The sequence below is a fragment of the Anopheles funestus genome, chromosome 3RL, assembly GCF_943734845.2.
Source record: "Anopheles funestus chromosome 3RL, idAnoFuneDA-416_04, whole genome shotgun sequence".
NCBI lineage: Eukaryota > Metazoa > Arthropoda > Insecta > Diptera > Culicidae > Anopheles > Anopheles funestus.
The window spans coordinates 46,712,853-46,737,285 of record NC_064599.1 but is presented as its reverse complement, the minus strand read 5'-3'; the positions used below and the strand labels follow the sequence as shown (position 1 = coordinate 46,737,285).

The window sequence follows — 24,433 nt, the reverse complement described above, 5'->3', positions numbered from 1 at the left end:
TAGAGACTGATCGACAGCATCCGGCTCGCTCTCTTCTGTTCGGACCGTCAAACGATACACATCGAGATGATTAGGAGCTCATCACAAGTATATGTGTGTCCCGACGCATATCCCGACGCCCTCCACCGGAATCCAGCGGTCTTAGTACAGGGATGTCAAACAGTTTTGACAACTAGTTTGGTGTGGTTTTAGACATGTGTGTTCGACAGATGAAAAATTACCTATAATTGTCGAACCGAAAAACCCAAAATAGTGGTAAAAACAACTTTCTACCTCTTAAAATGAATAAAAAAGTAAACCAGTGCTATTATATAAAATATTAGAAACAAAAAACCGAAACTAGAACCCCTTACAATTGAAAAACCTGTCATTGTCAGAAGAAAGCGTATGAAAAACGTCCAAAAACACCAATTTATTGAGCGCCATATGGTCTGAACTGAACCAAAAATGCAATTTTTTATCTCTATCAATGATAACAATAAATAAAAACATTAAATATCCCCAAGAATAATTTTATTCCGAAATTTGTTCCGAGCTGACCAACGTGCACAAGGAGCGCTGCACGCAGGAGCGATTGTGCGATGCGCTTCCAGGAGCGAAATTCCTCTCCGCCAGGATAAGCTGCTGGATAAGGTGAAACGATGAGCTAGAAGATGGAACATTATTTGAAGCCTTGCGGAATGTGAGCGAAATGCGCCAATTATTTTTACTTATTTTTTTAAATATTTTCTTATAGGTCGAATGACAATGGTTTATATAACTTAATGCATAATTGTCCCTATTCCTTTGTGGACCGGATTTTGAATATGTTTAGTATATTATGTGTTTATATGAGTGCGTATATGTTTATCGTAATTGAACGCAGTAACAGTAATTATATCCTAGCCCATATCCGACTCTCACTTTCGCATTCTCCTTCTTTCTTACGTTTTGTTTTGTTTAATGAACAAAATTTTGCGTAGCTTACTTAATGAGATTCGATGTCGCCTGCCTCCCCAAACGAGCCGAGACCCAAGAAGTCGCGCCAAAACCGGTGAAAAATCAAGGTGATGCTGATGGTATTCTTTGATTACCGTGGGGTGGTTCACCAGAAATTTCTTCCGAAGGCCAAACGGTGAACAAAGAGTACTATCTAAGCGTAATGCGCCAGTTGCGGACCTCCATCCGGCCAAAGCGGCCAGATTTGTGGAAAAACAACAGCAGGTTTATGCACCATGATAATGCGCCCTCCCATACGACCATCATTTTGAGGGAGTTCTTCGCAGCAACTGGCACCCATATTGTTCCGCAACCGACGTATTCGTCAGATTTGACACCAGTCGACTTCTGGCTGTTCAACAAGCTAAAACGGCCGCTTCGGGGACACCGTTTTGACACTATCGAGAAGATAGAAGCCGCAGCGACGGCGGAACTACAGGACATCCCAGCTTCCGCGTTTTTCACCTGCCTCGAGGCTCAGTGGTACATGTGGAATCAGCGCCACACCGGCCACACGGAAGGACCTGGTATTAAATCCCAATCGACAAAAAAAGCCAGAAATGCCTCCTGAAGTGTCACAAAAGAAGAATTTTTGTTGTTGCTTTGATTGGAAATATCATGGTAATAGTTTAAAATTTGTCAATTGTCCAACGATTTTCTCTAACCGCCCCGGTGTTTTATTTGGTTTAATTAGAAGACATTTTCAACCAAATTTCAACTTATTTCTTTAAGTTTTGTGCTATCAACGTGTCAAATCTATATACATATATAAAATTGTCGTGTCGCGGTGTTGCAAACTCCTCTTAAGCGGCTGAACCGATTTGTATGAAATTTTCGCTAAACGTTCGTTAGGTATGAGAATAGCTTTACCGCTACTTTTCGTTTCGCTAGGTGGCCTCTGGCCATTATTATGAGTTCTTTTCTGTTTTTCCTACGGGAGTTACCAAGTAGGCATAGCCTTTTTGCAACACAAATAATGTGGAACACTACTGAGACTAAAAGCTTCTAACGAACAAATCAATCAGAGTAGATACACATGACGATTTATTTGTGCAATTTTATTCAATAAAACGTAAAGTGAGTGTTAAATAAGTAAAAAGCGAGTGATTTGCGGCTCGGTGGTACATGTGGAATCGGCGCCTTACACGGAAGTACCTGGTATTACATCCCAATCGTCAAGGAAAGCCAGAAATACCTCTTAAAGTAGCAGAAAAGAAGCCACGTAAAAGAAAAATAATTGCTTTGATGGGGAATATCATTTGGATTAAGAATGGCAATAATTTAAGAATTTTCAATTAATCAACGATATTCTCTAATCGCCACTCTAATAATACCACACGAATCAAGATTGAATCAAGATTTACTTTAATTACAAAAGGCATGTTTAAGGGCAAAGCTAGGTTTGCCGGGTAAGCTAGTTTAAAATAAATGTATCTACGAATCTCCCCCCGTATAAGAGGTACTGTGTATCTCGGGAACTATCTGTGCACGAATATTCGAAATACGCGGATTTTTTAGGGATTTCTGTTGCCCTCTATAATATAATATCTCGGGGGGAAATTTGAGAAACGCTGACTTGGGCGCGTGTTTCAATGCCAGGAACAAACGGTTCTAGCTTCAAGGAGGTAAAAGGTAGTTGTGTTAGGCTGGTGGCAGTGCTCAGTCGTACGACTATTTTAAATGCACGACCAAACCGAAGGGGTGTCATTGCTCGTCGGATATGATCGTACCATTTTTTTAATTGGCAGTTAAAGCAACAATGAAATAATTTGTTTACATTTACATCGAGAAAATGACAGCAATTTCGCGATTATACAAACGAGTTCAACTTGTTGGAAGAAGTTGTACACGACCATCCGACAGAATCAATTTTTTTTTATTTGATCGTACGACCAAAATCATCTGTCAAATCCCATGCAAAATTTTGAAAAAAGTCGTGTACCACTGAGCACTGTCAACAGCCTTACACCGTTTTCGAGCCTGTCTAAACAACTGTCACGCGCTTCTAACCACTTGCCAACTGTAGCTAAATACTCGCCACCCAACTAAACAAGCGATGCATTTCTAGCCACTTGCTAAACGCAATGTTTATGAGACAAGCGGATTTGAGAGACGCCGAGACACGCAAATTTCCGCAGTCCGAGATAATAGTGTACCACAGTGACTATCAAAATTCTACATTGCTATCTTGCTAGAAATGCAGCGCATGTTTCAAGGTAGCGTGTGTTGATTACGTTTGGCATAAAAGCGTGTAACAACAGTTTGGGTGGACTCAAAAATGGTGTATATCCTCATTTATGAGAAAAAATGTGTTAGAAGTCTGCAAAGTCACTATTGTAATTACTGACCAAGGAATGAAAAGAGAAACTAAAAAAAGAAACCCAAAGTTTTTCATATGATATTACAACTCGTCTTGACAGTTGGGTAAATAAGAATAACAATGATTGAAGCAACTTTTTATTTCGATCAAAGTCTGTAGAGTAATGAGGTCTCGTAATAGAGGGGTTTTGGCAGCTCTTGGAATAACAATGAAAAATAAAATGACAGATAGGTGTCCGAAGCTCCTACACGATGTTGTGTAGTTGCATGTGTACGGTTGTTTTGGAGGCTGCTTTAGCTGCTCGTGTAAAAATGATTTCAATTTCAATTTATTATTATATTATGTCTGCCGTAAGGCTACACATAGAATACTTAAAATAATTTAACTTAAACCATAATATATACCTAAAACTAAACTAAAACTAAAACTCAGACAAAGGAAGTTCATGAAAATAATAAAAGCTCATTGAGTATGATGAGGAGGCTAAAAGGGAAATCTAAGACGGTAACGAAAGGAGCATAAAGGGAAGTGGAAATCAAACAAGTGGGAAGAGGCGTTAAACGATCGCAGAGCAAGCAACAATGGGTCAGAACAACCTGCTGCAGTGCGACGTCTGGGGTTAATTAAGGGAGGACGAATACGGAGTGAACGGTTAGGAACATAGAGGGGGATCGAGGAAAGCAACATTGGAGAATCAATGCAATCGAGCAATATATAGCTGATAGCGGCGGTTCTCGAAGGAGGGATTTTATTTCAAGATATCCTATTGTTAATTGTTGTATATTTTATTTTAAAACGAAATCACTTAATAGTGTGATTATCGTGTAATACAATGCGCAATGGAAATTTATGGAATAGTGCATATATACCCCACATTTTAACGTTGTAACGACTGTCGCCAAAACTACAAGCGCTGAAATTTGCTCAGTAAACAATTCACGAATACATTGCCAAGGACGTCTAACTGTCAAAATGAAAATCCAAGATGGCAATGTCAACAAAGCCTATATTCCGAGACCTCATTACTCTACAGACTTTGATTTGGATACAATAAATTTGTTCCAATTTTTGTATGTTTTCTTTCTCTATGTTGAATAACTCTATGAGAAAATAACGAAAATAGACAACATCACATTGCGCGTATGCGTACATTCACGGTTCGTTATAATATTGTACATTGAAAACTACTTAGGTATTGCACTTTGTTATCTCGAGCAATGTATCATTTTTTATCCATTAATTTTTAATAGTATCACAACAACACATTAAACATTGTAACAATTCAAAAAAACGTTAATAGAAATTGAAAGTTGCAAAGCGGTTATGTGGAGTGAGAATCGGAAATCATTGTAATAAAAATAACTTACTTTTCGCAGCAGCTAACAAGTCTTTAATTTCCTTGATAATCCGTTTAATTTGTTGACTCGTTTTTTCTAACTCTTTCTCATGCTTATTGAGATTTTCGCGAAAATCTGGACTGTCTATCAAACAGTCGATGAATTCCAGGGGCTGTAACTTTACCATTTTTTTTGGTAACAACATAAACACACATACACACGCGCGTTTTTACGATACACGTATACTCGAAGTGCTTCCGACGGAATGTGTCATCAACTATGCTCCAGCGTTAAGCCATTCTATACGCGACTACTTTATAATACGTAAAAGTGTATGTTGCAATCAAAATTATATACTTTGAGTTAGCGAAAAGCAGAAGAGCATCCTGCAATTATACATTGGAATTTTCATTCCAGTTGTTTTTTTTCTTAAACATGCACAAAAAAGAACACATTCAATTCGTTTGCTTAAAATACATGAGTAATAAAGCTTCACACTGTTGTTGAGCGTATTTGTAGGGGAATGACTGCTTACTTTACGGTACGCAATGCTGCATGACACGAACACTTTAAAACACAAATGTTACTTCCATTTCATTCCATTTGGCACCTGTTCAACATATGAACGAACACATTTATCGAATAATTTATGTTCTTGCGTCACAAAGCCCACTCAAGTAATTTATTGCACTGAATACAATTGCACCCAAACGCAAATGTAATCTGCGCGTCATTATTTGTGTATGAAGAAAAACCCAAGACAAGGTCCGACCCGTAATGATATGTGTGGAGCTGTCAAGAAAAACATCGACATCGACCCCCGCTGTCAAACTGTAATTCAAAATGGCAATGTGTCAAATGCTATAAACACACCCCCTATATACCCACTTTGACTAAATCCAACAATTACGCAAAGAACTTCACGAGAAATGGACAGGACTCGCTTTTCTATTCCAGAGTGGTACGCTTCTGATTTTGAAAGTCAATCGCCATAGGAGGATTAAGCTACCCACCAATATAGAAGAAAAATACACCACCTTTATACACGTTTTGCAGTTCGCGGAGGTTTCGTATGAGGAATTCACTTATTTATCTGTTAACTTTTGAATTGTTGAACGCTGGAAGGTGCCATTAAATTGGCTGCCGGATTACATGTAATGCTTAGAAATGATACTTTCAAGCAATCAATATTGAGTGCTACGATTGGCTCAACTTCAGCAAAATATTACAAATTTATTTAGAGACAATCGGCTGCAATCTTAAATAAAACCATATGCTTAAAGAAAGCCACCATACATTATACACTAATTTTAATAAGCTTAATCCAATCCGTATCTTCTAGGTCATTTTAAATGTCAATTTGTTCTACACTGTACCACGTGAATCTTTTTGGTAAATCCCCTACCATATTATTTTTGTTATTCCAACAGAGCAATTTGCGCTTTTGGTTCCGCGCAACACTGCTAAAACTGACAACTCTTTTTGTAAACAACTTGTTCCATAATGTTCAATTGACTTTGGACCTTTTGGAACATCAATAGCTACATTAGAGCGTACAATTTTAAAAGCATTGTATTAAAGTAATACGCGTTGATTGTGCTACCTCGACAAAAGCAAATCAAACTAGGGGTCAGTCTCACATAATTGACGAAGAAAACAATCGTACTAGCCAATCAGCTATGAAGGGTAATAGTTGATTAATATTAATAATTTCCCTACAGCCGTAATGGCTATGGTAAAACGTTTAAGTCATCCACTGGCTCGCGGAATAGTCACCTATTCTGTATTATGGCCTACGGCTAATCTAGTACAACAAAGCTTGGAAGGACGACGCTTCGGTAAGTATAAAAAACGCAATTTTTGCTTTTAAATTATAGTACGGTGTTCATATTACAGGGTCGTTCGACTACGTTCAATGCATACGGTATGGATTGTACGGTGCATTGTACGTTGCTCCGACTATCTACGGATGGGTTAAAATTTCAACTATAATGTGGCCCAATATGAATTTGAAAACAGCCTTGTTCAAAGCAATTGTCGAACAAGCTACATACGGCCCATTTGCTGGCGTAAGTTTTTTGTTTATCATGTCTTTGGCCGAAGGAGCGACGACTGGGCAAGCAATGCAAGAGGTAAAGGTAAAATTTCCGCAAACTTATATGATTGGGTTGACCGTCTGGCCAATTATTCAAACAATTAATTTTGCTTTTGTCCCTGAACGAAATCGTGTTCCATTTGTTGCTGCGTGTAGCTTCGTATGGACAGTCTTTTTAGCATCGATTAAAAGCAAAGAAATCAGTTTTACTAGGGAAGCCTGATCCCTCGCTATAACACTATGCGATGAAATTGTAATTAACAAAATATCAATATTAGCAATACAACTGATTTCGATATGATTATTCGTAAGTGAATTCATCCTGAAATACCCCCTATTACTTTCTATGAATTTCTTATGCCTTTCTATGAGTTTTTTATTCACTATGGTTCATACACTTTCAGAACTTACATTCTTTGCACAAAACATTGTTTTTATTACCAAACTTGTTAAACATTATAATATTACATCCTCTAATAAAGAAAAAGTTGCATTTTAAAGAACAACTTCAATGATTCGCAAATAATGTTCAATCTGTTGCATTTCCTAAGGAAAGAAATAAATAAGAATATGTTAGGTAGTGAAATATTTATTGCTTGAAATTCAACACTCACCATGTTGTGTTCTGATGACGTCTCCAGCTCATATAATAGATATTCACACAATGATAAAGGAAAAATAGTATGCTGATTGAATCGGCCAGTGCTGAAAAATCTAGTTTTAAACAATTCGATTGTATACTCATACGCTTCATCTAAACGTCCGTGACGTAAATAAGCACGGATAAATTGCGTGGGTATATTTTCGAAGCACCATTTCTTCAACCATGTAGGAATATAAGCACATCTTGAAAGAATACGATTAAAAACTGCCAAATAAGCGTCATTAACTAGGTCTTCGTTTTCTTGTTCTAATGTGAGGCGCAAATAATTCCATGCAGTTGTAGTGCTGTCGGAGAGAACAACTAAATCAGATAAACAGTTATCGTTCAACCAAGGCAATCCACACTCTATAGTATTATCAAAATTTGAGCCAGCCGCTTCGGGAGCGAAAGATGCTGCGATACAAGAGCTCGTTATATGTTCATAAATGGTGGGGATCATGGAACGCATACGGCAACGGGCTAATTTCAATGCAGAACGGTACAGTGTACGTTTCACCAATAAAGAAATTAAATTCATCGCATCAAGAGATGTTACGAGCTTGAATCCTTCGTTATACACGGATAATTGAAGAGCGCATTGTGTAGTTATCAATTGTTCTTCTAACCGTTTTTTGTCAACGATGTCAATTATGTCTTCTTTTATAGCAGTGGGTGCCTGAAAATATAATCAAACAAATATTTTTTTGTTTATCAACTCTATTATATCATTAGGAAACGCAAAACATACCTCAACTTGTTCTATAATAGGGTGTACAATCCATGCGTATGACTCTTTGATAACGGAAAGTGAATTCAAACATTTCATAAGACAACAATAATACCTATTCAAATGGTTGAAACTATTGCATTCTAAATAATTCCGCATTCCTTCTTCGTACGCTACAATGGCAGCTGAAATATAATAGATAAAACAAAATTATTATCAACGTGTACCATGACACACAGGATAGCGGTATACCTTTACGTAAATTCATTTGTTTCGCGTAAAACGAGTACAAAAAATTGTACTGTAAGCAATCGGCAATATCCGCAGAGCGTGCACTCATGCCCACAATATTAGTGAACTCTTCTTCCAATCCATAGTATGGCAAATCTAGAAGAATGTCTAAACGACGCACAGAGAACAGCAAACATATCAATTGCCGCAAACAATCTTTTTTGCGTGCAGGTTCTGGATTTTTTATGAGAGCATTGTATGCTTCTTCGTAGTGACTCAACTCAATATGACAGCTGAATTCGATACTCTGAAACATAGTCTGAAACAGATAGCAGAAACAATTATAAAATGTACTTAATTGTGATTGGAGTGGGCATTTGCATTTGGGAATGACAAAAATAAAAACCTGTTGCATTGGATCAATCGTATTATCGATTCCTGAGTGCACCAGCTTTAGTACACCGTCGTAAGCGCCGTCTTTTTGAAATAAACGAATGAGTTTAAGATAAAACGCTGTTAGCGCTGCGCAATTAGATGCAATGGGGTTGTTTTCATCTTGACACCAGAACTTTTTTAAAATACGCTCATTTTGAATTCCTTTCAGAGATAACGGAAACAGATCAAGCGCTTTGGATGTATCCCCTAGCGAGAGGCATGATTTAGCTTTAATGAAATTTCCTGTTAAAAGATAAAAGACATTCTTTTCATTGAAGGAAATTTTATCGACATACCTTAATTCAATACACTTACTAGAACAGCTATTCCACTCACACCAATTGCTTAACAAGCGAACATACTCGTCAACATGCACATGCAAATCATTCTGTGACAACCATTCACCGAACAAGAAATCATCACTCGAGGGACAACTAGAGGAAGTAATAATGATAAATAAATTTTAAATTTGCGCTGTTTGAAACTGATTATACTCGTTTAAAATCTTACATGAAAGCAATTACAATATTAGCTTTTTGTATTAAGGATGATGATGTAACAGTATGCTCTGCATGAGTTGTACGACTCAGCGATATTAATTCGTTCATCTGAGTAATTGCATACGCTTGTAACAATGTCAATGACGTACGTATATTTAATGGAAGCGTAATAGCTATTTTGTTGCTGAAATAAAGAATGTAAAAAACTATTTGTAAGGATTTACCACATCAAAAAGATTAGATGTACTCACCATTTTGTCCAATCGATATCAAGACGAGTTTGGGCTATCCAGTTCATAACATGATAGCAACGTAATATATTCTCAGTATCTGGACCAATGGTGGACTGTATTGCATCGATGATGTAGTAGTGAAAATTACAGTGACGAGTGATCATATTTTGCAACAGCAGAAGGTTGCGGAGCAGCAAATAACGCAGCTGTATCGCTTGCTTCACGGTTGTTAATACTATTTCACTGGTTAATTCGTAATTGTTGCAAACAGCAAGAAGGCCGGACGATTCTTTCTGCCATGAAGACAAATAATCATCCTTATGCATAGGTGTTAAATACTGAAGCAATGTCTCGATCGCTCTGGGCAGGTTGGAAATACGTTGCAAAAATGCGGGCAATAAATTCTGTAAATGTATGAATGCTGTTTACTAATTGTTCAATGAGAAAAAATGATTATATACCATCAAAAGCTACTTACATGAATGAGCAATTTGTTTTGTGTAGCTTCGATAAACGATATGTACATTTCGCTTGATTCATTTTCCCGTCGTTGATGTATGAAACTGTCTAGTTTGTGTTTTTGTTCTGCTGTGAGTGTTTGTTCTATTTCGCTCAAAAATGCAACCAGTATCGTCATTTCCGGATTTTCTTTCAAAGAACTATCGTTAGATGAACCGGGCGAAAAATTGTCGTAACACAACGGAAAGTAAAATGCAGCTTCTAAATCGTCACAAACGCGGAAGAAACTGACATATTTTTTTCTTATAATGCCAGTGAATTTTACACAAGGATATAAGGACTTTTCATTATGCACTCCTTCGCAAATGAATAATCCAATAGGGCGGGATGATTCGAAACGGTACTGGATGCAATAAAGATAAAATTTTTCCCACAGCCCATTTGATATTTCTTGTATTTGGTCATTATCCAACGGACCGTTTTGTCGCATAGTTGCACACTCTTGTTGTAATTGGCTTTCAATACAAGTAAGTGCATATCTTTTCAATCTTAACATATTGTAATTGATAGCTGTTGAACTCGCTGTTATATTTGAAGTATTACGATTGAACATCTGGAAAAAAAAGGAATGAAACACGAAAACAATAAGATGGAGTAAGATAGCGCCAAGAAATAAGGGTTTACCGTGAGCGATTTTCTGATAACTTTATCTGAAAAACTTCCAGACTGAAAGATGCGGCTGCAATAAACATCTTTTAGATCCACACCAACTTCAAATGAAGAATGCTCTTTATCACTAATATTTTCCAAAATTATCGGCGACCACTGGTTTTGCGCTACGATCCCTGTATCCTTTGTGCTTAAATCATAAAACAATGCCTGTGATTCACCCTCGGCGTTGCACCATAAGGTCCATAAGCGTTCATCACAAAGCTTGAAATCGATAAGATCGTAATTTGGGGCCAGAATAGTACTTATTTTTTTTAGTACTACAGATGATATGTTTCCAGTGACGGAATCCATCGATATTTCCGGACTTATTATAACGAATTCAGAAAATGTCTGAAACGAAAAGTAAAGTGCCACCAACGAGCCTGAACTCCGTAAAATGCAAGTATGAACTGAAAAAGCAATGCATTATTAGTAAGAAAGATTTTAAAACGAATCATTGTAATAGCCACTTACATTCTGTTTCACTGCCCTGGGTTAATTTGGACAAATATTCCGATGCCAAACATCGACCTCCAAGTAACCAAACACGCAAAGCACCATTTCGGTGCAACGTATAGAGAAACGATTGATGCTCTTTTAAAGTTTGTGTGTCAAACGACATAGCCACCACCTGGCTTGTATAGGATTTTCCACGCCATGAATCGGTGATTGAATGGATCAATTTAGAAAATGTTAACGGATTGTGGGCTAGTTCAGAGCATTGCACCTTCACTCTTGCCCCTTCTATTCGTAGCCCCAACAGATGAAGAGAGTTGGCGCATGCAATGGCTATTTTACTAGTCAAATTATCGCTGGAATTAGCAATGGTTGCAGCAACTGGAACCGCTGGACCTAATATAGAAAAACACGAAAAATTTGAATAATTAAAGATGTACAATAAAAATATTACTGTAAACTAATCCTTTAATTACTACTTGACGTTGTTCATTCACTCAATCTCTATGCTAACGAAGGACTAGTTTTTAATGCGTTTTTGTACACTCAATAAGAAAGAGAGTAAGAGTTTTGTTTCTCTTTTTAAATTTTACTCACTGTACTGCAGTGAATAGTTATTACATTTGCTGTAATTTTTGCTGAATTGTTACTCATTATTAGACACAGAAAGTAAGTGAGTAAAAACGCAAAAGAATCCATCATAATTCGGCACAGAGTGAATGAATAAAAACGGAAAGGAGGAAGTAAAAGAATCATAAAACTCCTTTTGCTGAGTTGACACCATAAACTACTTTGCAGGATTAAACTCACTCAATCACTCTTACTCAGTGTGCACATCTCTAGTACTTATGGACCCAAAACTATAGTCGCATTGTAAGGGGCCCATGATCTGTGTGCAGGCTGAATGCAGACTCTTCCAGAGCATTGCGAGTTCAAATCAATGTTTCGTATAAAATTCTGAAGATTTCGAAATTTCGTACTTACCTATATCGTTGATGAAAGTGTAACAATGCAGAGGATCAGTTAACATACTTTCGTTTATCTGAAGAAGGATTGAATCTTGCTCAGTATATAATTGAGTATCCGTGGATGAAGGCATTTCAAAGGAAACTCGATGAATGGATGTAGTGGTTACGAAAATCAGTAGCAGTGATGAATTGGTTGATTTGTAACATTCTACTGCGAGTATAGGACTTGCTTCAAAAGTTATTTTTAATTCATAGCTAACTTGGTTTGTATCCAAACATGTTTCAGTTAAAAAAATTGATTCTCTGATCGTTCGCCTGAAATTAAAAGTTAAATAATTAGGTAATAATAGTTGTTAATCGCATAATGGTGTGCGTACCAAATGGGGTGTATTACTGGGCTTGTCATAGGTGGAACCGTTAGCACTAGTTCGACTATATCTCTTATTCTCTTACTACTATTCGTCGCTTAGTAAGGTTAAGTGTGGTGAAATTTGTCCACCATTAAATCAAACAAATATATATCTAATTGAAAATTAAATGTACTAGGTAGTTACACATAGGTACGTGCAAGCTAAGACTTGCAACCTATGCCTGCTATGCATCGCAAATTGTGTTTGACATAACTGGTCCACATTATAAGCCGAAAAAGTGTTATTGCCATTACACACTATGTACATTGTTTATCGATTACAATAGGATAGTTGGTTATCTCGCATTTTCTGACTAGCCTGCCTCTATATTGTTGGTTATTACGAATATTGCTGCTTATAGTCAACAGTAGAAGCCACTTACCAATAAATGAAACGTTTTAACATAGAAACGCCTTTGATAAAGTGGTCGAATCTGAATCCGCCTGCAATTTCAGATGTCTTGGAATCCACCAACATCGCATGATAACCACCTGCTAACATTATATAAAAAAAATCAAAATTAGCTTATTGCACATATTAGCAGTGAAATAAAAATAATTACCTGATGATATATTGATAGATTTTGATCGGCTTCCACCACCAACACTTTGTTGAAAGACAGGAACTTCCCGATACATTTCAGCCATTTTCTATTAACTTTATGTGTAATTTAGCGCAACAAAACAATTATTTTCGAGCGCGTTTATATCAATTCCGCAAGCTGTATCTTTTTATATCTTATTGCAGTAAACAACCACAGAATAAAGAGTATATCTCGATGAACAAATTATGCCGGCTTCAAACGTACTGCCAAATAACCAATGCGGAAAAGGACGCATGATGACAGCGTGGATGAAGAGAAGGTTCGTCTACACATAATGTCAAAATTTAAATATGGCGGGATATCCAATTTAGAAAGTGTTGTGCAATGGAAACAATTTAAATTAAATTACTGACCGTCTGGTCTATTAAAAAATTTGCCAAAATTTTAACGTCAAATCGTATGGGGGACTGTTAAATTTCTGTTTGGCAAACTACACCAAACAAAATAATTTGTTTGACGAAAATTTGTTTGGTCACACCTTATTTCAGCACCTTGGTAACGCCTTGCTTCAGCCCAACCAGCCAAACCAACATGCTTTCTCGCTTTGGCAGGTTTGATTGTTCATAAGACAGAACGAGAAGGTATGTTGATATTGCTAGTTGGGAATTATAAGAAAGCTCTGTAATGAATAGTTTTGTTTTCCATAGCCGTTGTGTTACAACTAGTGCTATCCACTCAAACATATCCGTAGAAACCTCCAGAATGGATTGTAATTAGATTGAACACTCTTCTTTATATTTTTAATAGTATAATCGCTCGATTTTTTTCAAATCATTTTGTAAACAACAAATAGCTTTAATTTTGACAGCTTAAAATCTGTTTGGCGAACATTTTTCATAGACCACCTCATTTTTATTTGCAAACTTTTTCGATAGACCAGACGGTAAGTGGTGTTCCCATGACGTAACTTATCCTTGTTTTTATTTACAATCAAATTAAAATACCTCAATACATGCAATTAAACATTCTTTTCTTTATGTGCATATGCACAGCATAAGATTGTTTTATTAAAAACTGTAACCTTTACTGTCAAAAGAGATACTCTAAAATGGCTTCTACGAATACGCATTGACAATTCTATTGTACATATGACAATTCGTGACATATGTGATTTTGGCGGGTTCTTAACAAAATTTGTTTATCGGGTAATTTACAGTCGTTCATTGTTATTCGTGAAGTTAATAGGAACGGTACTCTCGTACGTGTTTTAAAGTGTATAGAAAGTATGAAACGAAGAATCTCTCCAGTCATTAAACCTCCCAGTAAGATTTTGGAATTAGACGCAAAATGTGTTCGGCCAACTGAAGCCGGCATTGCCCTACCGGTCTCGAATGAATTAAACAATAATGCAACTAATGCTGAATTAACGATGGAGTGGGATGACGAATGGCCTGATGTAGAGTTCGATGTAAAAGAAAAGGTGATAATAGACTTTAGATTTTATTAGAATTTATGTTCACTTATTGACATACATTCGATTTAAGCATTTCACCTTGGACTTGTCAACATGGAAAAGGTGCGTAGTGTTAAACGTTGAGGAATTAAGAAATACGCATGTTAAAGTAACTTTAGAAGATAAACGATGTAAAGACAAAGCTATATGCCATCTTTTACCGCCATGGTAAGTTGAAACAAATATTATATAATTAGTATGCTATTAGTATGTGCGTTTATATATAATGTGTGCTTGAATTGTAGGAACATGATTGAAGGCATCGCACCAGGGCTAACAATATCTGTGTTAGCTACCAAAGAACATGAAACTTCCGAACACTTTGTAGTAAATTCTGACAGCGGTTTCTTTGTCATGGATTCGGATATACTAATATCCGGTACCACAGTGGTGAGCTCACTGTTTTGCCAACGCCGTGGGGTTTTACAGGAATTGTTCCGCATATCCGAGTTAGAGAATACACAGGTATTTAAAAAACCATTAAGCAGCAACAAGGAATGATTTTAATGCAATACATTTTCTAACTTTTCATAAATAGATGATTATTGGCACGTTAGTACATTGTATCTTTCAACGGTGTTTATTAAACAAATCCTGCCAATCACTAAAAGAAATACAAACAATTGCTGAATCTGTTATGAAATCCCGAAAAATTATTTCCTCACTGCATGCTGCGAAGATGAGCATCCAAGAAGCGTTTTGCTTAATAGAACCATATCTTGAGGAAATACACATTTTTATAAAGAAACATCTTCACCTCCTACCAATAGATAAACAATTGTCGTGCGAAAATTATCGTGATTCTGATAAAATTTCGATATGCGAGATAAATGACATTGAAGAAAACATCTGGTGCCATCAACTAGGAATAAAGGGCAGGATTGATGCAACGGTTTCCGTAGTTCGTGATAATGCTACTAAACGTGAAATAATGCCATTGGAATTGAAAACGGGTCGAGCAACGTATTCTTTCGAACACCTCGGACAGTTGGCGTTATACGAAATGATGATGGAACTTGTTGGTCACGACGTTACTGCCGGCCTGCTGGTTTACTTGCGGGATGGAAAATGTAGCCGTGTAGCATCAAACCGCAACATGAAGCGGGATTTGATTATGTTACGAAATGAAGTTACCCGATTTTTTAGTACGTGGATGATTCCATATGATATAGATAACACGAACTGTGTCGAAGCAATGCCGCTGAAACCTACACTGCCAGCACCTATCAATAATGTACGAGCATGTGCGAAATGTCCATACAGCACGGTTTGCGTCGCTTTATCTAAACGAGAACATGAATCTCGCACCAATGCTACAAAACATGAATTTTCGTTGATTGCAGACACAGCGTGCGAGCATCTAAGAAACAGTGACATTGATTACTTCATTCGGTGGACTGGATTGATCTATCTGGAGATAAAAGAATCATCTCAGTGTAAGTATTTCTATACGTCGCTAAATAAGTTTTCAAATAGAAATCAATTAAACAGTCTGTTTTTTTTCTTCTTTACAATGCTCAGCCCACTCTGCACGAAATATTTGGAATTTAACGCCCAAGGAACGATCAGAAAATGGTTGGTGTATTGCTGGGCTTACTCTCTGTACACCGGTGCATGCTATAGATGACTTATACTTTCACACGTTTACATTGAATGAACAACCTTCAAATGGTTTTGACCCTGTTGCGGAAAAAAATAAAAAAGTGGCTCAAAACATTGATACTTTTCAAGCAGGCGAGTATGTTATATGCAGCACTAATAAACGGGTTGCCGTTGCATCTGGGCACGTTATCAGTCATGCTGGTAATGAACTAGTTGTATCCTTTGAACGTGACTTGTCGGCTAACTATAGTGGGGAACAATTCATTCTCGATCAGAACGTATCTTTCAAATCATCAGGATTCGATTTATCGAATTTAGCTAATCTCCTCAGCAACGATGAGGCAGTGGCACGATATCGCAGGTATGCAATATACAAGTTCTACATACTAATTTTATTAAGTCGACGGACGTATTGAGCGTTTTGTTTCTTTTAGGATTATTATCGATCGTGAAATGCCGACTTTCTCAGATGGAATACTTTGCAAGTCGATGATTCCCACAGCCAAAGAAATTCTAAAAAAATTGAATCGCCACCAAAAACAGGCAGCACTGAAAGCGGCTGCTACCGAGTCCTACTGTTTGTTAAAGGGTTTGCCTGGTACTGGGAAAACTCAGACTATTGTTGGTCTGATTCGGTTGTTATCACTCCTTGGCCAATCTGTTCTACTGACTAGCAACACGCATTCTGCAGTTGACAATATATTAAAAAGATTACTACCTTTCCAAGAGCTAAGCTTCATTCGACTAGGAGCAATGGATCGAATCGACCCATCTGTACGATCATTTGCAGAGTCAAATCTAGCTGAGAACTGCACTAGCCCGGAAAAATTGGCAGAGTTATATGGAAAGTTTGTAAGTAGTAGGTGTAACAAAATTAAATGCTTAGAATGATGATCGATCCATTTTTTCAAATTAATTATAGCAAATAGTCGCGGTAACATGTATGGGAACGGGTCATCCATTGATCACTCAACGTGTATTCGATTATTGCATCGTAGATGAAGCAACGCAAGTTTTTCAAGCTAGTATCATACGCCCTTTGCTGCGCTGTAAGAAATTTCTGTTAGTAGGAGACCCAGAACAGCTTCCTCCTGTGGTTAAATCTGCTACAGCACGGTAATGTTACTTAAATGATTAGCTAAGTCAAAGTAAGCAAATTTAACTGAAAGGATACGTTTGAATGCTGCTATTATTTCAGGTCTCTTGGAGCTGCAGAAAGTCTGTTCCATCGATTGGATCAGGAGGGTTCCTATTGCATACTTCCAACACAGTATAGAATGAATCGCGTTTTAACGAAGTTAGCTAACGATTTTACTTATGACGGTAAACTGGTATGTGGGAATGACGTGGTAGCTAATGCCACGCTCAAACTTCCCAATCTGCAAACTGTTCGTAGGATATACGAAGTCGAAAGATGGCTAATGAAAGCGATATCAAACCAAATGGACTTATCGGCTGTCATTGTGAATACTGGTAATACGTATCAATTAAATACCAGCTATCAGAAATTGAACGAAACAACGTCCAATAATCGATATCGTGTTACGAAAAACTTTATGAAATGTACAAACATTTCAGAAGCTGCACTGGTGGTATACATTTGCCAAGCATTGCTTCAAGCTGGTGTTAAACGCGAATCGATTGGCATAATAGCACCTTTTCGTGCACAGGTGGATTTAATACGAAGCAAAATACGGAAACTAGATGGCAGATATATGGCCAGCCATGTTCAAGATTTGCAGTTGCCCTCGAACGACGATATGATAGGAAGTGAAAAAGAAGTTGTCGAAAACTATGCATCCTGCATCGAGGTCAACACGGTGGACCAATATCAAGGAAAGGATAAAAAGGTACATTTTTTCGATTAAATTTTTAACCTGCACAGCACTAATATGTGCAGTTGAAATATGATCGAAAATATACAAGTTCAAATATTACTTTTTTTATTGTTACAGATCATAATATTTTCCTGTACAAAGACAACTGAACTTGCCACTGCGCCGGCGGCGCCTGATTGTGAGGTCAGGACAGACAGCAGCACCTATGAAATTTTAAACGACAAACGGAGACTGACCGTGGCGATCACTAGAGCACAAGAAAAAATCATTATTATTGGCGATCGAGCAACACTTGAATCGTATACTACCTTTCGTAAGTTATTTAATGTGACATGTAAAGCAAGCAACATTCACGTTGTGGACAAAAAAGATGGCTTTGAATGGACCAATGCGTTTGAATTGCTTGCAACGTTGTCCGAATGAAAGTTGCTTACTATTTTTTTTTCTTCAAATATATACAATGTAATACGAATGAAAACATCAACGTTCCATCTTTATAATTCGACTCTATTTACACTTACACTACGTTCAAATTGCTTAAATCGCGCTTTTCAACCATACGTAATTGTTTTTTCCGCATCCGTTTCAACTTCGCAGGGTTTTTGATTATTTGTACGACTTCCGACTTTCTTGCATTTTCCAACCTTCTTCGGGTATTCTCCTCCCGCCGGAGACGTTTTTCTTCATTCTCACGGCGCCTTGTTTCCTTAATAGAATTGGAAAGTTGTTTGATCTGCTTTATTTCATTTCTATAAGCTATTTGTTGAGCGTGTGTTTTGCCAGGAAGGCTCCTTTTTATCGTAGCAAATCTGTGGAAGACAAAACAAATGGTAACGTGCAGTTTTACAATTTACAATATTACAATTACACTACACTATTGTTACCCACCGTTCTTTGCGAGTTTTCCATATTCTACCCGACTTCGGCTTTCCTCTAATCGATTCCACCTCTGCCGCGTTATTCTCAGAACTCTGTGAAGTAACCTTTTTCGCTACATTTCCAGGTAGTTCGCTGGACGAAAGCTCAGTACTAGATTGCATTTTATAGATCTAATAGTATAGTAGTAATATTATTACGATCCCTTTTTACTGCGCCCTTTGTTGTAGTTAGCTTTTGGAGAGATTTAACTAGCTTTGTTTACGAAATTAAACCACATGGCATGAAACACTCTATTTGATCAGGCGCTTATCATTTGTGTAAATGTGACATATACCTCCATAACCAGAGTGAATATGATTTTCAGTTTGACAATTAGGGTGCATGTTTGTTTACAAAAATCACATTAGCATAGATATTTCGATTTGCCAGGATTTCTTTCCACGGATTGTATGATTTGACACGGATAATTATGTTGTTCATTGTGGCTGCGTATTGGTTTATTTCTTAATATTACACGAAACACGACTCGTCCAAATGTGGCTCCTATCATAGCAGTTGCCCATCAGTTAAACTTAAGGCCCGGGTCTATGAAAATGTTGCATCAACATTTGTTCAATGGCAACAAAATGAGATGGTCTATGAATATCAAAAATGGAACATGCAACAAGGCACATTTTTATGTCAAAACGGCCGATGACATTTGTTTGAAATTTTTCTAATGAAATCATCGGAAGATAAATAATTGTATTCAAATTAAATTTGTCGAAATAGGGAGTGCATCATCCATTTTGTGTAATTTTGGACGCTCGAAGAAGGATCTTCAGCGTGTAAATACAATACTGCGGTGAGCCAACGCAATACCAAGGTATTTATATTTGTTGCGGCAACATTCGAAGATGAAACAAATCGATTTGTTTCTTTTGCAACAAAACTGTTCCCGCAGCAAGAATTTGACATTTCGTCCATACGAAAAAAAAAATTCATTGACCCGGGCCTAAACAGTTGTTAAAATAACGAACCATGATATTCAGAAGTGTACAATATTGTACCTGTTAACACAAGTAATGTGTAAATTCATTTCGAATGCTTCTTATCGTTAGGGCTGTTATTATTTTATGATAACATATTTTATTTCTATAGTATTGTATTTCCACACCGATACTTCCTGTTAACCGCGCTGCTTATGCAAACGCAATCATAAATTTAATTTAACAAATTCATTACCAATTGTTCTGTATCGTTCAAAGTTAATTCACGAGAATTTTGCAACAACTTCCGTTTTCTCGTCTCGGAACGTGATTCGAGTGGATCCTTTGCAAGTTGTCCGGTTTTACTTAGATTTTCTTTTACGCCATACACTTTGTCCGGATCTGGAAGCCAATCAAGATTTACACTAGCATCGCTTTCACTGCCGAAATCGTCAGCCGCAGCGTAAACATCATTTCCTTTTTGTTGGCGTTCCTTTTTCTTTAGTGTAATGCGTTTTGCTTTCTTTAACGCTTTGTAGCGCTTCTTATCTTCTGCATCTTCCCGTTCAAGCCTTAAACGGGCCTCCGTTAAATCATAAATATCATCTTCTTTGCTATCAGCGCATGTATCAGGCTTGCCATCATCGTCGAATACGGTTCGTTTGCTAGTGATCAACGACTTCTTCATTAGTTTGCTCTTAGACATTCGTTTCTTTGCTGCATTTCCTTGATTCACATTAGTTGGAGTTTGAGAATTTTCCGTTATGGTTTTTAGTTCGACATTAGTTGAACATTCCAAATCGTTATCGATGCGCTTTACTTGTAGAAAATCGTCTACATCCTGATCATCTTCCTCACTGCTATCTCTAGTTTCCACCACCGGCATGGTTGAACTTTTGTTATCTAAGTTGGAAATGAATTTCGATTGGTTTCCTCTGTTTGACTTCTGCGAAATAAACCGTACACGGGGTGTAATGCTTAATCCCAATGATCGTGCGAATTCATCGAGGTTTAATTTTTGGACTTGAAAAACCTCTCTATTTTTCATCTTGGCGACTGATTTTACGTAAGCGACAAATGCTCGCTTGGCGCATTCTTTTAGTTCAGGAAACTGCGCGAGGATTGATTGAATTTTTGCCAGGGGTGAAAACAATTGTCGTTCGTCAATTTTTATCTGCTTTATGGGTATTTTGCTGTTTTCTAGCAAATGTAACATGGCGTGTGCCTCATGCGGCAATAATACGAGAAGATTTTCTCCACTAGTGTTTAACCTTGCTGTTCGTCCGGCTCTATGAATGTACTGAACAACATCTTCAGGGCAGTCCATTTGTACCACCCAGTGTACGTTGGGGAAATCAAGTCCTCGCGATGCTACGTCCGTTGCCATGAGGCACACATTTGTTTTCTTTTTGCAGAACTCGGTATACATCTTGTTACGCTTTTCTTGATTCATTCCGCCATACAAAGGAAGGAGCAACGACGCAGGACGCAGTCTTTTAAAAACTTGATAGTAATATTTGACTTGTTTGCAAGTGGAAAAGAATATGATGATTTTTTGCTTTGGATGGGTATGTAGAAATGACCATAACATAGTTAATTTAACATGTAGATCTACTATCACGTAGCTTTGCCGCAACTTGTCAGGAGTGGCTATTTGCTCATGCTCGTGTGGAGCAATACGGGTGGGTGTGGTCAGCTTGACCCGAGCTAACTCACGGACCGAATTTGTCTGTGTTGCAGAAAACAGTAAAGTCTGACGAACATCCGGAAGGTTTTCTATGATGGAATTCATTGCCGCTGCAAATCCCATGTCCAGGCATCTGTCGGCTTCATCCAGAACCAGAATTTTCAAATTAGTTGTATCAAATAAAGGATTCTCATCCATATGTTGTAGCAAACGACCCGGCGTGCCTATTACGATATTTAAGTTGTGTAGTCGATTTCGCTCAATTTTCAAATTTTGTCCACCGATCAGCAGGCCTGCGGTAAAATCGTGATGTCTTGCAACTTGCACCGTCGTTTCGAATATTTGTGTGGCTAGTTCTCGTGTAGGAGTTATTATGAGTGCCCCTAGACCATCCATGTGGGACCATTTTTCTACAAATAGTCGTTCCAAGATGGGAATTACGAATGCTAACGTTTTGCCACTGCCTGTCCTCGCTGCTGCAACGATATCTTTACCACACAATGCAGGAAAAATAGATTCTCGCTGTATGATGGTAGGTTTGGTAAAATTTCCCTCATTTAAACCAGCGAGAGTTTTCTTTGAAATGGGGAAATCTTTGAATGTTTCGATTGTTGCGGTAGCACGTGTTGCTTCTTTAGAGTAACGCTGAGACAATATTTTGATTTCTTCCTCCTCTTCACTGATGGAAAACTGCAACTTGGATCGCTTGAACCGCTTCAGTTTTTGTTGTGGGAAACATAATTGATCCACATCTTCACTGGAATTATGTTTCGCGTCGTTATTATCTGTCCATGTACGGGACGATTGATTCTTTTTGAACTTATTTTTTCTGGCATAATTAACGTATTTCTTATTTTCGCGTATTTTACCCATTCAGAATTGAAACCGTGTTTCCACGCTACTGCCTCGTGTTTGACTTGATATTTTATTCACGCTTGCAAGGTTCTACAATGTGGAAACTTTTGACAATAGTGTTGACGTTCATAGGATTATCAAGGTCTTTCCATAGTGGGTATGAACCGATAGTATTTATGCAAAGGAATGTACATTTGACATTTTTACGCTTGATAATGAACTAATGGCCAATGTAACAAACAGCAATAATTTGTGATCGGTGCTTTTCGTACTATCCATCACTCAAATTTTCAAGTTCATAATTTCTATATCTACAAATCGGTGGTAATGGCGAATGGTAAAACCGCCGTGTTCATTTGACATATCACATCCATCCAGTCTGTAACTATTCACCTTGTGCATTTAACCACCTTAATTTTAATGAGGAAGAAAACAATCTGTCAAATTGCAAACAACAATTTTTTTTATTTTAAGAAACTTGAGCAAAATGGCAGCCACAAGGAGATTGCAAAAAGTAAGATTTTCTGTGATTAGGGAACTACATTTTCCGGTGTAGCGCTGGTATAATATTACACAGCCAATAAATTGTGTAAATATCCAAAATGAGGATTCGTACTTTTCGTAAGCAGTCAGTTTTCATTGATTTGTCTGTGTCTATAAAATGAGGGGGGTAAAAATTAGGGATGGTTGTGCTAAGACCTTGTATGATGTGATACAGTCACTGTATTGCATTAATGGGAAATTCATAGTTTTTTTTTACCAGTGCCGTTTTGAACAGAATGCAATACTCGATAGTTGTATGAAAAATATCATATGTGCCTGTGTATATGTATTCTTTTTGTGCAGGAGCTAGCAGACATCCGAGCATCGGGAATGAAATCTTTTCGTGACATTATTGTGGATGAAGCTAATTTACTACTATGGACTGGATTGATTGTACCGGTAAGAACGATACTGGAATGTTTTATTAAAATCGAATGTATGTTTTCTTACAAATTGTATCTCTTCAGATTGAATGGTAAATGAATGACAAGCGTAAACTTGGTTTAGTTTATTTTTAATTATTCTAGCTTTCTTCCGCATAGCTTCGCCAAGAAAGTGAGGCGAGCGTACCGTGTCGGTTTTATTTCATGCCACTAATTCACAATTACGTGACTCTTCCTTCTCCTCTTTTTTTTCTTCAAAGGACAATGTTCCCTACAACAAGGGTGCTTTTAGAATAGAGATAAACTTCCCAGCCGAATACCCTTTCAAGCCACCAAAGATTTCTTTTAAAACTAAAATATATCATCCAAACATAGATGAAAAGGGACAGGTGTGTCTGCCTATCATAAGTGCCGAGAATTGGAAACCGGCTACAAAAACAGATCAAGGTTAGTATTGTTATTGTATAAGTGACTAAGGAAACATATTAATGTTTATTATTATTGCAGTTATTCAAGCACTGATAGAACTTGTTAACGATCCCGAGCCAGAACATCCTTTACGGGCAGATCTAGCTGAGGAATTTCTAAAAGATAGGAAAAAATTTACCAAAAACGCCGAGGAACACACCAGGAAGCACAGCGAAAAGCGACCGGAGTGAAGGGAAAGAATGGTTGTAGAATGGTTTACTGAGACTACCATTAAAATCATCAATACAAGCGATTGTAAATTGCAGACCATGGTAATGAAGATAATGAATGTAAGGGTGTAATTCAAATACATATTTTATCCGTGAGTCCAAGGACCAAACAACAAACCAATCAGAGAATTGACTTGATGTTACGTTTATTCTTAACAGTTTATATTCAGGTGATGTTGCCCACAGAATGAACTGCTGCTGTAAATGAAGTCGTTTATACAGCACTAGCAGCGTGTTGATAGTGATTTCGCTACTCAAACAATTGTTGGTTGATGTGAATAGGTACATGGTTTTCTACTAAAATTGTTCTCTGCTAATTTTTTGTCGAAATTGGAAATAATTAACGTTCATTTGCTCGGTTAATATTTAATGTGCGTTTGCGCGCCTGAGCAAAACAGATCGTTGAAAATTATCAGAATC

The 24,433-nt window shown here is 37.4% G+C and overlaps 6 protein-coding genes across 11 annotated transcripts in view; 2 read left to right on the top strand and 4 right to left on the bottom strand.

Annotated features, from left to right (window-relative positions):
* The window catches only part of LOC125767758 (rho GTPase-activating protein Graf), a 54,383-nt gene extending 48,995 nt beyond the window's left edge, over window positions 1–5,388 (bottom strand). The window contains exon 1 of one of the 2 annotated variants that reach the window (XM_049434640.1): window positions 4,666–5,388. In XM_049434640.1, coding sequence (XP_049290597.1) covers window positions 4,666–4,840 — 175 coding nt within the window. In that variant the 5' untranslated portion in view covers window positions 4,841–5,388. The remainder of the gene's footprint in view (window positions 1–4,665) is intronic. The other variant, XM_049434638.1, reaches the window with a different exon arrangement.
* Window positions 1–13,372, bottom strand: part of LOC125767753 (nuclear pore complex protein Nup160 homolog) — a 76,497-nt gene extending 63,125 nt beyond the window's left edge. Inside the window, exons 1-14 of one of the 3 annotated variants that reach the window (XM_049434625.1) lie at window positions 13,066–13,372; window positions 12,886–12,997; window positions 12,110–12,408; window positions 11,144–11,521; window positions 10,643–11,079; window positions 9,978–10,571; window positions 9,518–9,903; window positions 9,277–9,450; window positions 9,082–9,200; window positions 8,738–9,009; window positions 8,353–8,650; window positions 8,122–8,285; window positions 7,345–8,049; window positions 7,143–7,276 (exon numbers count right to left, since the gene is read on the bottom strand). In XM_049434625.1, coding sequence (XP_049290582.1) covers window positions 7,226–7,276; window positions 7,345–8,049; window positions 8,122–8,285; window positions 8,353–8,650; window positions 8,738–9,009; window positions 9,082–9,200; window positions 9,277–9,450; window positions 9,518–9,903; window positions 9,978–10,571; window positions 10,643–11,079; window positions 11,144–11,521; window positions 12,110–12,408; window positions 12,886–12,997; window positions 13,066–13,150 — 4,074 coding nt within the window. In that variant the 5' untranslated portion in view covers window positions 13,151–13,372 and the 3' untranslated portion in view covers window positions 7,143–7,225. Of the gene's footprint in view, window positions 1–7,142; window positions 7,277–7,344; window positions 8,050–8,121; window positions 8,286–8,352; window positions 8,651–8,737; window positions 9,010–9,081; window positions 9,201–9,276; window positions 9,451–9,517; window positions 9,904–9,977; window positions 10,572–10,642; window positions 11,080–11,143; window positions 11,522–12,109; window positions 12,409–12,885; window positions 12,998–13,065 lie in introns of those variants that run through there. The other 2 variants (XM_049434626.1, XM_049434627.1) reach the window with 2 other exon arrangements.
* A 796-nt stretch (window positions 13,373–14,168) lies between these two features.
* Window positions 14,169–18,475, top strand: LOC125767754 (DNA replication ATP-dependent helicase/nuclease DNA2). The gene is made up of 9 exons (XM_049434629.1): window positions 14,169–14,527; window positions 14,592–14,728; window positions 14,806–15,025; window positions 15,099–15,996; window positions 16,082–16,523; window positions 16,597–17,014; window positions 17,085–17,278; window positions 17,361–18,012; window positions 18,118–18,475. Exons 1-9 carry the CDS (start codon window positions 14,333–14,335, stop codon window positions 18,421–18,423), a joined length of 3,462 nt encoding a protein of 1,153 aa, XP_049290586.1. The 5' UTR covers window positions 14,169–14,332; the 3' UTR covers window positions 18,424–18,475.
* An 11-nt stretch (window positions 18,476–18,486) lies between these two features.
* LOC125767784 (coiled-coil domain-containing protein 86) lies at window positions 18,487–19,191 on the bottom strand. The gene is made up of 2 exons (XM_049434681.1): window positions 18,889–19,191; window positions 18,487–18,809 (listed from the first exon to the last, which is right to left on the bottom strand). The coding sequence occupies exons 1-2, from the start codon at window positions 19,038–19,040 to the stop codon at window positions 18,518–18,520; spliced, it is 444 nt and encodes a 147-aa protein (XP_049290638.1). The 5' UTR covers window positions 19,041–19,191; the 3' UTR covers window positions 18,487–18,517.
* A 746-nt stretch (window positions 19,192–19,937) lies between these two features.
* LOC125767760 (probable ATP-dependent RNA helicase DDX10) lies at window positions 19,938–22,514 on the bottom strand. The gene has a single exon (XM_049434643.1). The coding sequence runs from the start codon at window positions 22,405–22,407 to the stop codon at window positions 20,083–20,085; it is 2,325 nt and encodes a 774-aa protein (XP_049290600.1). The 5' UTR covers window positions 22,408–22,514; the 3' UTR covers window positions 19,938–20,082.
* Window positions 22,515–22,784: 270 nt separating this feature from the next.
* LOC125767782 (ubiquitin-conjugating enzyme E2-18 kDa) lies at window positions 22,785–24,130 on the top strand. 3 transcript variants are annotated; one of them, XM_049434676.1, is made up of 4 exons: window positions 22,785–22,903; window positions 23,236–23,331; window positions 23,576–23,762; window positions 23,823–24,130. In XM_049434676.1, exons 1-4 carry the CDS (start codon window positions 22,877–22,879, stop codon window positions 23,972–23,974), a joined length of 462 nt encoding a protein of 153 aa, XP_049290633.1. In that variant the 5' UTR covers window positions 22,785–22,876; the 3' UTR covers window positions 23,975–24,130. The 3 variants fall into 3 exon arrangements, with proteins under 3 accessions (XP_049290633.1, XP_049290635.1, XP_049290634.1); XM_049434678.1 differs by lacking the exon at window positions 22,785–22,903 and adding an exon at window positions 22,915–23,010; XM_049434677.1 differs by lacking the exon at window positions 22,785–22,903 and adding an exon at window positions 23,036–23,059.
* The last annotated feature ends 303 nt before the right edge of the window (window positions 24,131–24,433 follow it).